Consider the following 14,532-nt stretch of genomic DNA (forward strand, 5'->3'; position numbering starts at 1 on the left):
ATCAGAACTGTGGATTCCATTAAAATCAAGAGGGTTTTTCTAGGCTTGGAGGAAGGTGACGCGTCCCCAGCACCTTCTCCACTTAACTTCCAGCTTCCTCATCCAGACAACCAAGACAAGCCTCAAGACGCGCCTCCTACCTAGGACGCATCCTACGGCTATTTTCGAAATGTTATCTGAACTACTGTAAGGGTGCGGGCCCCTTCAAGCCTTGCAACTTGTAATAATTATTTTTGAACTCCTTTTTCTTGCACTTTCCATGATATTTCTCTTTAATTACCTTTTATGCATATCGTTTTATTTTCCTAACTTTACCTTGTCATAGGTAAGGGCGCTTCCTACGATTAGGACGCGTCGCCTTTGGGATCTTGTTGTATTTTTATCATCTGTTAAGTAGATGTCCATGAAGGGCGCGTCCTCTTTCATTGGGCGCGTCCTTGGTTCATCCAGATAGGATATTTTTAATAAGCATGATATCATGCTACACTTGTACTTTTTAGAAAAGGCATAAAGCATGAGGGGCGCGTCTTACTATCTTGACGTGACTACCCTTTATTTTAAAGATATATTTCATCCTTCAGACAAGACACGTCCTTAGTGAGGACGTGTTTTCTTTTTTAGTTATGTTTTATCAAAATTAAAGAAACATAAAAGTGAAAGAGCATCAACCAAGATAACTTGGGTGCGTCCTTGGAAATAGTACGCGTCTTAGTTCCTTTTTTACTTGAGTTTTGTTGTTCCTTTTGACAGCCACTGTTTCAATTAACATCTGTATAGAACTATCACTCAGGGCGCGCCCTATGGCTAGGATGTGTCATGCAACCAAGCAAATAAATTTTGGAAAATTTCAAAGTTTTCATTAATAATGCGCTCTGGTGTCAAAAGTGCACCAGTCCCACGGCTACTATCCTTTGTAGGGAATTTATTCGAAAAAATGACCCTTCAACTAGTTCTAAGTTAAGTAGTACATGCACTACCCCCCTAGGCTAGGAGGAATTTATTTAATTCTAGTCTATAGTCTGGGCATAGTCCTAAGTAAAAAGATATGTAAGGGGCCAAAGCCGCGCCTTACTGATAATACTTCCGGAGATGTTCCACGTTCCAAACTCGCGGAACCAGCTTCCCTTCCATATCCTCAAGGTAATAAGTCCCTTTCCACAAGATTGATTTTATCTTGTATGGTCCTTCCTAATTAGCTCCAAACACTATATGCTGGGGATCCTTCGTATTTGACATCACCTTCCTGAGCACCAAATCCCCCACCCTCAACAACTGTCCATTTACCTTCTTGTTATAGTACCTTGTAACACGTTGTTGATATGCCGCAAGCCTCAGCTGAGAATTTTCCCTTGTTTCCTCCAAAAGATCCAAATGAAGCCTTTGATTAACCTCTGCGTCTTCCTCCTTGTAACGATCCCTACAAAGCGACCCTAAACCAACTTCCACAGGGACCATAGCTTCATAGTCGTAAGTTAGCATAAATGGAGTTTTTCCTGTAGTAGACCGCAGAGTAGTGTTGTAGGACCACATCACTTTCGGGAGTTCTTCAGGCCAATTCCCTTTGCGCTCTTCCAACTTGGCTTTGAGGGTATATTTTATTAACAGCTTATGTCTGCTAATTGCTTTGAGGATGATAAACCGCTACTAACTCCTTATTTATTTTCAAATCCTCACACGGTTGCAACTCCTTGCTATCAAATTGCTTTTTGTTGTCAGATACAAGCTTGTAAGGGATTCTAAACCTGCACACGATGGAGTTGAAAACAAAATCTTTGATTTTCTTTGCGGTGATAGTAGCCAAAGGCATAACCTCTGCCCACTTAGTAAAATAATCAACCGCGACCACTGCATATTTGACGTCCCCTTTAGCCTTGGGTAGTTGTCCAATAAGATCTATCCCCCACATAAAAATGGCCACGGGCTCATCATAGATGTCAAGGGCGTTGCTGGCATAGATGAGTAGTTCGCAAAGCGCTGGCAGCGATCGCATGCCCTGATAAAATTTGCAGCTTCCTCTTTCATTGTAGGCCAATAGTATCCTTGGCACAAAACTTTCATTGCCAACGAGCTACCCCCCGAGTGATTGCCACAGATTCCTTCATGCACCTCCCTTAAGATATAATTCCCTTCTTCTTCGTCAACACATCTAAGCATCGGTTGATTGAAACCTCTCTTATACAGAACTTCATCATACACTACATATCTTGCAGCCTGGTAGCGGAGTCGACGAGCCTTGAACTTATCCTCGGGGAGTGTCCCCTTATGAATGTAGGAAAGAATGGGCGTAATCCATGTTTCCTTGGGAGCCTCATCCACTTGCATAATCTCTATTTCTGGGATACTAGGATTCTCCTGGATTTCAAGATGTATAGATCCCAACAACACAACCTCTTGCTGCAACCTCATTTTCGCCAGAGCATCTGCGTTACTGTTCTTTACCCGCATGACACACATTCCAGCCTAACTTCTATGAACATTCCAATCAGGCGCTGTGTGCATCTCAAGTACAATTCCGTTCGCGGGCCTCGCGCTTGAAATCCCCATTCACCTGATTCACCACCAATTCCGAATCACTCCTCACAATTAGGTTTCGCACTTCCATTTCCAAAGCGACCTTTAGGCCATTAATTAATGCTTCATACTCCGCATCATTATTTGTTGCATAAAACTTGAAATGAATTGCGCTCATCAGATGATGGCCTTCTGGAGACACGAGTACTATACATGCACCTGTTCCTTCATTGTTAACTGCCCCATCCACATGCAAGATCCACCAGGGATGTGGGAATTCCTCCAAAGACTCCTCAACAGGAGGTGGACGCGGCATCAATAAAGCTTTGTCGTCAACTTTAGGGTCAAATTCCAACAAGAAATCAGCTAAAGCTTGTCCTTAAATTGTTGTCTGAGGCAAATATTCCAAATCAAACTGCCCCAACTCCATAGCCCACTTCAGCATTCTCCCCGATGACTCTGGTCTGTGAAGGACCTGTCATAGCAGGTATGTCATATGGACTTCAACTTTATGGGCCTGGAAATATGGCCGTAATTTTCTTGATGCAAGGATCAGAGCATAAACCAGCTTTTCCATGCTTGTGTAGCGAGTTTCAGCGTCGTGCAACCGCTTGCTCACATAGTACACTGGTGATTGCTTCCCATCTTCCTCTCTTACCAGAACTGCGCTGACTGAATACTCGGACACTGTGAGGTACAGTATTAGAGATTCCCCATCTAATGGTTTAGACAACATGGGAGGGTTCCCCAGTTGTTCCTTGATCTTTCTAAAAGCCTCTTCATATTCTGGTGTCCACATGAAGTCCTTCCCTGCCAACTTAATGGCTTTGAAGAATTCCTTGCACCTGTCGGATGATTTGGAAATGAATCGATTCAGCGCGGCGATCCTCCCAGTTAAACTCTGCACCTATTTTACATTGGTGGGTGATTTCATGTCCAACAATGCCTTGATCTTTGCGGGGTTGGCTTCAATTCCCCTATGGTTGATGATGAACCCGAGAAATTGCCTGACTCCACGCCGAATACACACTTTTGTGGGTTCGACTTCATGCGAAACCTCCTTAGAATGTTAAACATCTCCATCAAGTGTTTGATATGGTCATTTGCCACTTTGGACTTTACCAATATATCATCCACATACACCTCCATGGTTCTCCCAATCTGGTTCTTGAACATCATGTTTACCAGTCGCCGATAGGTTGCGCCATCGTTAATCAAACCAAACGGCATTCCTATGTAGCAGTATAGCCCCCTATCAGTGATGAAGGACGTATGCTCTTGATCGGGACCATACATGGGAATCTGATTGTAACCAGAGTATGCATCCATAAAACATAGCAAGGCATGTCCTGCCGTCGCGTCAACCAACTGATCAATTCGTGGGAGCGGGAAGCTATCCTTTGGGCAGGCCTTGTTGAGGTATGTGAAGTCCACACACGTCCTCCATTTCCCATTCAGCTTTTTCACAAGCACTGAATTTACAAGCCATTCGGGGTAGAAGGATTCTTTGATCAGCCCCACTTCCAACAACCGGTCCACTTCTTCTTTTAATGCTATCGCCCTTTCCCCACTCACCGGACGACGCTTCTGACGTATGCCCGTACAATTTGGGAAGATGTTCAACCGATGACACATTACTCCTGGGTCAATTCCCACCATGTCTGAATGACTCCATGCGAAGATATCGAGATTTACAATCAAAAAGCGAGTAAGACTTTTCCTCATTTCATCACTTAGCTGGGATCCCACTTTCAAAACCTTGCTTGGGTCATCTTTGTCGACCGGAACATGTATTGTATCTTTGCCCGGCCCGGTTTTCTCGGCGGGCACAAGGATCCTGGGATCCAAATCTAAATCAAAGTCTCGGGGGTCCTCGACCTCCACTCTTGCATCTGAGGGCGCGTCCTCATGCAGGGGATCATCTACTTCAGGGAAAGGTATGGTTTTGTATAACGCAGGTACGGAGGGCGCGTCCTCACTTGGAGGAGCATCAACCTCAACTTCATTTTCACTTTTCAAGGGCGCGTCCTCTTTTTGAGGAGCATCAACCTCGAGGCTACTTTCAAGACTTTGTAAAATCTCACTTTTTCCTTCTAACTTTTCTCCGTTCACCTCCTTTTGCATGATCCCTTCTACATGGTTCTCCACAACTTCTTCCACACTACGGATCCTCGAGATAGTCCCTAACATCAAAACGGGGGTCTCAGTAGCACGAGTTTCTTTTTCCTTTGGACCTTCCACAAAATAATGAGCATGAACCTTCCACTTGGTTTTGTATGGATATCCTATGCTCCCTCAAACGGAAGACCTTTTCCCTCGTACCTTCTCCTGCGAAATTCCTTGACAGCCTTATGGTAGCAGTCGCGCGACTCGTACTGTGACCCTCTCAGACTGCCTACTTCGTTGGGTGTTGGGAATTTGATCATCAAGTGGTGTATCGAGGTTATCACCCTGAATGCTCTCAGCCAAGGTCTGCCTACCAACACGTTGTGCGCGGATTCCTGGTCCAGCACCTTGAAGTCTATCATTTGGGTGACCGACAGAGCTCCTTCCCCAAGTGTAACAGGAAGTCTAACCGAACCCATAACTCTTACCGCTTCTCCCGTAAATCCATAGACGTGTGCATCCTCAAAATATATATCGCTATCGGGGAAACCCAGTTTCTTGTACGTACTGTAATACAGGATGTTTGCAGGGCTCCCATTGTCCAAAAAAACTCGATGTACGTTCATTGCCCCAATAAGCATAGTAATCACCAGCGCATCGTTATGGGGATGATGCACCCACCTTGATTCTCTTTCTCTGAATGTAATATCAGCGGACTCTCCCTTGAAGATTTTTGGAGGTCTATCTTCCAAGCTATGAATGTTGGTGAGCGGCGGGTGTCGTGCCTCTCTTGCATTTCTTTCCAATGCTCGATTAATATCACCAACAAAAGGGTGTCCTCCAAAGATTGCCCTGATACTGCCAGCTCTCTGAAACTTAACTTCTGCTGTTTTTTCAGCATCTTCCACCCGCGGGGGCTGTCTTTCATCCTTACCCTTATCATCGCTTCCCCTGCGTTATTTCACCTTGCCAATCCATTCTCCCAGGTACCCAGCCTTGATCAATTCTTCAATTTCATCTTTTAAGTGACGACACTCATGGGTGTCATGACCGGTAGACTCATGGTAATCACAATACTTCTTCTTGTCTCTACTCTGCCATCAAGTCAGACGGTATAGTTTCTTGAAGATTTCTCTATCCTTATTTACTTCAAAGATATGATTAATGGACGCTGCCAGTGGGGTATAATTGCTTACCCTCCTTTCATAGTTCGACGGCGGGCTCCATTCTCTTCGCATGTTTACAACGTTCACCCTATTGGGGCTTCGGGCATTCCGACGATAGTCCGGACTTGCAGACCTGTCCTTTCTTTTGGATCGCCCCTTGGAGTTGTGGGTGTTTTTATTATTCTTTATTTCTGTGAGTGATTGCTCAATTGATTTTAAGGATTCTGCCTGTGCAAGTACATCAACCAGCGACACTGGGTCCTTTCCTTGTAGGTGTTTCCAGAAATCTGTCCCCACGCGCAGACCAGCTATAAGGAGTATTTTCAGTGTCTGATCAATTGCGCCTTTTACCAAGGTGGACTCTGCATTGAACCTTTTAAAGTACGAGGTCAAGCTTTCTCCTTCCTTTTGTTTCACATTGTCCAGTGTGGTAACCGGTGGCGTGTACTTCACTGCAGCTTAGAACTGGGTCAAAAACAAAGTTTTCATCTGTTCCCAAGATGTGATCACCCCTGGACCAAGTTTCTGGAACCATTGTTGAGCGCCCTCTCTAAAGGTGGCCGCCAGGAGATGACATCGAGCCAAGTTAGGTACTTGATATACATCCATCTCAATGTTAAAACGCCCCAGAAATTCCACAGGGTCAGAATTCCCATGAAAACGCAAGTTATTGGTTGTATTCCTGTATCCTACGGGCAACTGCGCTTCTCTCACAACAGCAACAAAAGGGGAAGGAGCTTGTGCAGTCGTCATTACCCTACCTCCTTCAAGATGGTTGAGCAACCTCTTAAGATCGTTCACATTAAACTTCCCTACCCCAGGAATGGTTTGTACGTTGGGTTGTTCCCCTTGGTTACCCCCCGGGTGTACCAGTAGATTTTGCCGCCCCTCGCCCTGAGGCTACGGCTGTGGTATCTCTCCATCTTGATTTTGAGCATTCCCTTGCGCATGGAGTTCCTCCTGACCACGCCGTGGTATCTCACCATTATTTTGCAACCTTTCTTGACCTTGTGTCACGAGGATGAATCCTCTCTTCTTTGCCTGTAGTACTGTGGGACGTTACAGGAACAACAACGAGGGGTTCTTCAATGGAGGGCGCGCCATCTCTTTTTCCATTGTATGGCGCCCTCTCGTGATGGAATCTGATCCTTCCTCGTCCATTCCCCTAATAGCCTCGACCATAATTTCCAAACCTTCCTCGGGGAGGGGCACGCTCGTGCTCGCGGTGCCGCACCCTATCATCCCTTGGGTATGTAGGGGGCACACGCGTTGTATCACGGGGCCTCGTTTCTCCAGTGTTCCTTTATTTCTGCCATTCCACCAGCAATATTCTCAAATTGTCGTCTCTCAACTTTATACCAAGCCTTCTCTTCAAGGTCGAAAAATCTTTTCTTTCCTCCTCTGGGTTCTGAATATCTTCCGCACGGCGACGTTCGTCCATCGTACGCCCAGATCTATGTGGGTGCGGTACATCTTGACTGCCGGGACGAGGCCTCGTTCTACCGTCTGTGTCCTCATCGATAAGCTCCACAATAGGTTCTACATCATCAGAATATTCCAAGCGCCGCAGAGTGATTCTCAGGTTTCCTCCGCTGGCCTGGGTATTCCCCTCAACTACGGGTGCTTTTCTTATGGCGTGGCCACGACGGGGAAAACGACGACCCCTCCTCGTCCTGCGATGCTCCACCGTGTTCAGCCTTGACTGAAAGCTGTTAATCGTATCCCCCATGCGGAACAACTGCTCTAAGATATCAGCGTTGCTGATGAGAACTAGGGGCATTCCTCCCACATCTGGAGCTCTCGGGGGATCTTCCATGTTTCTAGGCACGTAGGGTTCATGGCGAGTATAGCCTCTCGCCTTCTCCTTCAGATCTGCTATCACTTCCATCATAAGAACTTCCATCATGATTGTAAGACATCTTTTCCTCCCAAGATTATGATCCTAATTAGTAGCCCCTCCTTCTAGCACCACTTTGTTGACGGAGGAATCTGGTAACAACAAAGTTTGAGGTTTCTCGCCGGAATTAAGATCTATGATGGTGGTTCTTCTCCGGAAAATCAAGCGGTGTGTGGTGGTTTGTAGTTATTTTAGGCTGAGATTGATCAGAGTAAGTGGTGGCTCTCTTATTAGCTCTCAACTTATTACCCTCTCAATGTGCGTACATACCCTTTATATAGGGATCAAGCCTGATGTAGTTTTTGTGGAACAAGAAATCTAATGGGCTTAGACTTCTTATCCCTAGGCCCGGTAGAAGCCCATCCAGAATCCATCTTCCGCTAGCTTTAGGAATGTCCAACTATGAGGCCCAACCGCGAAGGCCCAAGGCTCATCCATAATCGCAGGACTTCAAGGATAGTGCATCTCCCTGCGCAAGGATAACACCCCTCTACAGCTATTGTAATAACCCCAATTTTTGGAATTTTTGTAACCCTTATGAATAGTGATTCTACTGGTTATGCTGAATAAGAAAACTTTTCATACCACACTATGTAGGGGTTCTGTTATTGATATTCTGAGATTTTATTAGTACTCTATATGGTATATAAGTGTATATAAAGATCATCAGAATCCAAATCCAAACACTTTGATTTTTCCCGGAAATCCACTAGATACGGAAAGAATTGAGAAAAAGGTAACATGATAAAAAGGATTTAAATTAAAGGATTATAAGAGAGGATCATAAAAAGGAATACAATGTATTGGGAAAGGTTAAGGGAACCTAAGTAATAAGATCCCGGGTATGATCCCTCAAACGAGAAACGAAAACAAAAGTTAAGCGAACCGTATAACAGATCAGCGGTCATTAGGCAAACAATTAGGAAGTTAATCAAAGGGATTAGAGAGGATGATGTCACCCAACCAATGAGAAGAGGACAAGGAGGGAAAGATGATATCATAGCATGACACAAGCATGACATAAGGAGGAAGGAGAGGTGGATGGTTATTAACCACACAAAAATCAAGGTTAAATTGGTAATTAACCAAAAACAAAACAAAACTACAACCAACCAAAAGCAAAACAAAGCAAAACACAAAAATCTCTCTTTCTTCTACATCATGCTCTCGGCTTCTTTCTTAAAAAATGAAGATCCAAGCTCCACCACTTACTATTTAGCAAGGTATTTATCTAAGCTTCCCCATGGATAGTTACATACTTCCTATAAGTTTAAGCTTCTAATTCCAAGCCAATCTTTTTCTATAAATCATGGAAGAAGATTGTGAATAGTGTTTTTCAAGAACTAAAATTTGTGTTCTTGAAGTTTTGTTTAGATTAAGCTTGGATAAGGACTTTAAGGGTGATTCCAAGCCATTCTCTTGATTATCCACTCTCCAAGGAAGGTATAAACTACAAACCCTAGCTTTAGTTTTGAGTAATTAGGAATGAATATGTTTGATATATTATATGTGAAGCATGATGCTTGATTGTTTGAAGTTTGGTTGAGTTGTAGAGATTAGTTGGTTTTGTGGTATTGTTGGAGTTGTAAATCTTGATAATTAGTTAAAGAACCTAAGTAAAGCTTTTAGTTCATGTGGGGAATAAGTATAAATGGTTAAAGTGGATTTGCTGGGGCTGTTATGATGTGGTTTGGAGGGATGTTGGTTGTATAATTGATTTGGGGTTGAATTGTGGTTGGTTTTGAATGGTTTAAATTTGGGAAATCACGTAAACATAGCCGTCGTAACGTCCGATTTTCTTTAGACTGTTTTTGTGCATAACATTAGGACCCGAGAACCCCCTTCTATATTATGACCATTGCCATGTCTAGATAGCTCGTGTTACGAGCTTCGTTTTGATATGTAGTTCGTTCGATTCCGATGCACGGTTTAGGAGAAATGACCGTTTTAAGTAACGGCGTTTCGCGAATGAAACATTTCCCCTCGCCTTACTTTGAAACATAGGTTAAAGACCAAAAAGGGTTAATTAATGTATGAAACAATTATGGTAAGAGTGTTAGGAAGTTGGTAAGACAGTCGCGAAGGAATCGCTTTAAAACTCGTAATGGTTAATTTATTAAAAATGGTGGAGCCGAGGGTACTCGAGTGACTTAAGAGAATCAGTAAGCGCAAAACGAGCGTTAGAGTCTGAGTTGGTTAGAGTATAGATTTACAAGTGACTTTGGTTTAATTCCAACTTACTTGTTGTTTATAGGTTACCAGACTCGTCCCGAGCCATTCGTAACCCCCAGTCGCTCAGGCAAGTTTTCTACCCGATATACTGTTGTTGTGATGTAAATATATGTATATGCATTATCGTGTGATAGTGCATGATTGTTATTAGCAAATTTTGCGATATATTGGAGCATGCTGATATGGTATATATGCATGTCTGTTTCGTAATCTGGTTATCTATCTGTTGATTTCAATGCTTATAGTTGCATAATACCTATGCTAGAAATAAGCAAGTAGTTGCGTATACCCTTAGTATAGGGGATAAAAGGTGAACATATTTCTAAACCGGGAGTCGATGTTCCCGAGTATATTATATATATATATATATATATTTTTATATATATATGGATATAGTTTTTAAAACTATTGATCGAATAAGGTTTATTCGATACCTTTATTTTACTTAATTGAATATTATTTGAATATTCATACGAGGGCTTATGACTCAGTTTATTTTATTATTTAAATATTATTTGAATATTCATTCGAGGGCTTATGACTCTTTTATATTATTTATTGAATATTATTTGAATATTCATTCGAGGGCTTATGACTCAGTTTATATTATTTAACGAATATTATTTGAATATTCATTTGAGGATCTATGACTCCGATTATTTGCTGAGATATATTCTTTATTTTATTAAAGAATAAGGCGTCGATAATCAAACTTATCTTGATTATTCAAAGAAAGATAGTACTTTCGTATAAGTATATCTTTGGTTATTTAATACTTATTTCAAGTATAAGTGTTACAACTTCTACCTCAATTATTTGTATAAAGATTATTCTTTATGGGAATATTATTTAAATAATAATATTCAGATATTTTCTAATATATTGGGACTGATTTACTTTATTAAATCAGCATTACTCCTAACACTCTTTAAAGTGTTTTCGAGTCTTTAAAATGATTTTTAAAAGTTAGAGCGGATCCCAAAACTCATTTTTATATATTTAAGATCTTCCTTTTAAAGGGGATTTAAATACTCGCTCAAAACCAGAGGGATCCGGCTCTATGGTGTATTTTATATTCGCAACAAGGTTGCAGTTTTGGTAAATGAATTGATTACTTACCCAACGTTCGGGAAGTAAGTCCATCTATCGAGTAGGCATAAGCAACATGGGCTCAGTGGGCGTCCATGATAGTGTAAGTGGCTCAGTGGGAGTCCATCAAATGCATAAGTGGCTGAGTGGCAGTCCAGCATAAGGTCCTATTGCGACCAGGGTGATGACCAGTGGGGAATTCGTCCATCTACTAGTAGAAAAGGTTACTTATTGGTATCTTTGCCTGATCAGCAAGATATCAGGTTTATGCCAAAATTCTTTCCTTTCCAAATTTATTGGATATTGTAATTCTGTTCATACTTTACATGACAGAGGTTTTCAGGAAACGTATGTATATATATAGGTGTATATATATATCGGGACTTAATGAAGTATATCATAACTTCATTTCCTTCAAAATATTTCAAAGATTGAATATATTCAAGTCTTATCTTGTAGTCTCATCAGTGTGATGAACTTTTGAAACTGATTATAACTTGAACGGTGGTAGTTCAAGTAGTATTTGGAAAAGATATAAGTATATTGGAGTATCTTGTAACTTCATCTTTTAAACTTATATCTAGTAAATGATTATCTTATGCATGACAAAGATTTTCAGAAAAACGTTGAGACAAGGTTAGATATATGAGATCACCTTACAACGATATTTTTATAAAGTTATAAACTGGAACTTTGTGTATATTATACATGGAAGAGGACTTCCAAGATTTTGAAAAGTATATATGTATATATACTGAATATTTTGCGACTTCATCGCATTAAGATATCAACTTGGTTCATTTCTTTTGACCAAGACTTTAATGAGTACTATGAGAAGGCTCATATATTATTAATCATTATACATATTATTTTGGTGGGCTTGCTGCTCACCCTTGCTTTCTTCTTTCATCACACAACAACAGATAGAAAAGATGAACAGGACCAAGCTCCCGATTCGCAAGCGATTAGGAAACGTTCCGCAGTTTCCTATAGGCGTTGATGTCGCTGTAGCTGAGGTAGGAACTACCAATAGGCTAGGCTTTCAACTTTTGATGTACCAGACTTATGTATCTTTATCAATTGTAATAATGGCAAAGAAATGTAAATCTATTCAGAAACCTTTTTAAGGTGTATTGACATATAATTGTGGAATAAAACGACTTGTGATTATTTTTGGATATTCATCTCTGAGACTATAACTTGTGGTGTGTGTGTTTATTGTGGGGTCACAGTACAGAGTAGTTGATTGTGTATTAAGATTGGGTGTTATTAAGGGAAATGGAACTCGTGACAACCGGATCCCCGACCCCGGATTTGGGGGTGTTACAGCTATCTCCCTTGATTTACGGATGCAGGTATAGCCACGGTTCACCCGAAGTGTCGAACGTATCCCTGTCCCCCGAATGAGGATAACCCACCAGATAACAGGACAGGTGATCCCAAGCTTTTGGGTGCAAAGTGCAGGATGACTCCAAAGTTCTCCAACGAGGACACCCGTTGAATACAAGAACAGAGTTCCCAAAGCACACACCAATATTAACCCCACATCCCCAACGAGGACACCCGTTGAATACATGAGGAGGCCTTCAATCATCAGGCATACCCCCGAAGGCCTTCAAGCTTTTCATGGACATCCCCCTCCTTGACCGACTCAAGGAGGGAATTCTTCAAAGAGTACCTGCAACAAACACATCAGTAGAAATAATCTCCATTGCTCCCTTCCAATCATGTTTTTTCCTGAATGATCCTTATAAAAGAGCACTGACCAAACACAGGACGCGTCCTAAGACCCTGGGCACGCCCTAACCTCCTTAAAACCTGCATTGATTCCTCAACAACTGCTTTTTGCAGCATGCCATGGCGACAAGACGCGTCCTAATAGGGACGGGCGCGTCCTCCGGCTTCCATTGCCAAAAGACCACATTTGCCAAAAACTTTCACCACGGTTGACGCGTCCACAACGTTGGGCGTGTCCTTCCCTAATCATGCACTCCCAAACTTCGCCATCACCATATCATAAAATATCTTCTCAAATATAGGCGCATCCTCAGTGCCTGGACGCGTCCTTATCTTCTACAATGCAATACCGGTTTTGACTGTACTTAATCCGCATTTGACCCGAGTCAACCCAATACCAAATTTTGGGTATAACAGCCAGTATTACGACAATGTGCAATTTTCAGAGGAGTAAATGAATTGTTTTTCTTTCAAATATCTACATTTTATAATGTATTTATATAAGATTGTCAAAAGGAAAATAAATGTTTAAAGTCAAAAAATAATTGCAACGACATTTTTAACTTTTATGAATATAAAATTTAAATGAAATATTTGCAACATTTATTAAAATTATTATTTATATATATAAATGTATTTAGTCAATTAATTAATTATTCACTGATAACTATTTAATATTATAATTATCATTATAATAAATATGTTATATTTTGTTATGATAATTTAGTTAGTATTCTAGTGCAATGTTGTAATTTAATTAGTATCGATAACAATCTTTTGAAAATATTAAAAGGTGAACTAAATGAATAACAATAAAATTCAAGAACCAAAAAATAATAAAAAAGATATTTATCCGTACATCAAATACAATAAAATATAACAAGAATAAAACGCACATACTCAATAAATTGATTTATTTCTAGCCCGTAAAATAGGAACGCTAGTTCCTAAAAATAGAAGTAGTTAGACCATCTCTAATTGGGGATGACATTTTATATCGAACCGATATATACCCGATCCGTACCGATTTGATCGGGTTTTACCGTGTTATGTAATGAATACAACACAGAGGGGGGTTAATCTGTTTTGAATTATTTTTAAGCTTTTTGAACTGTTATGGATGTGGTGAGCAAAGTAATCTAACTTGTATAGATAAAGTCTTTTAACAGAAATAATAAAACGTGCACATGAACACACTATCTTCAAAACTCACTTAATTTTATATTAAAATCAAGTATGTCTTACTACAAATTTATGGGTTCTTTTTGATAAAGAACTCAGCTTCTTTCTTGAGAGAGTTACAAGAATTTTAAATCTATTTGTTACTCCTAAAATAAAGCATTCGATATTTATTTATAGAATAATAAACACAGGTTTTACACAGCATGCAATAGCATGTACTAAACCCTACTTTAAATTAACTAAAACTTTCTATTTCTGGCTTAGTGTATCTTTGCAAATCGTGCATGTCTATGACTTTACTTTGTCAGTTAATCATGGCCTTCGATCTTGTACTCTTCAAGCTGCTTTTTGTAGACTTTTCAAATCATTGATTGATTTATTTGTTGATTGATAATTTTGGATTTTTAACTGATCTGCATTCTATATTTTGAGTTTTACATCGAGATCTCTAGTTTGTTATATAGAGAACTCGACATCTCAATAAGTATAATGACTTATCGAGATCTCTAATTTCTCTATAGTTGTTATGACTTATCAAAGTCTCTGAATTCTCTATAAGAGAATTTAGCTTGTCGAGATCTCTAAATTTCTGCATCTAGAAAAGACTTTTCG

At 40.6% G+C, this 14,532-nt stretch overlaps 1 protein-coding gene across 1 annotated transcript; it reads right to left on the reverse strand.

Moving 5' to 3' along the window:
* Positions 1-1,188: 1,188 nt before the first annotated feature.
* LOC141696508 (uncharacterized) lies at positions 1,189-2,827 on the reverse strand. Its single transcript, XM_074500640.1, has 4 exons — positions 2,549-2,827; positions 2,107-2,433; positions 1,675-1,993; positions 1,189-1,580 (listed from the first exon to the last, which is right to left on the reverse strand). The coding sequence occupies exons 1-4, from the start codon at positions 2,825-2,827 to the stop codon at positions 1,189-1,191; spliced, it is 1,317 nt and encodes a 438-aa protein (XP_074356741.1).
* Between the last annotated feature and the right edge of the window lie 11,705 nt (positions 2,828-14,532).

The sequence above is a fragment of the Apium graveolens genome, chromosome 11 (genome assembly GCF_009905375.1).
Source record: "Apium graveolens cultivar Ventura chromosome 11, ASM990537v1, whole genome shotgun sequence".
NCBI classification, from domain to species: domain Eukaryota; kingdom Viridiplantae; phylum Streptophyta; class Magnoliopsida; order Apiales; family Apiaceae; genus Apium; species Apium graveolens.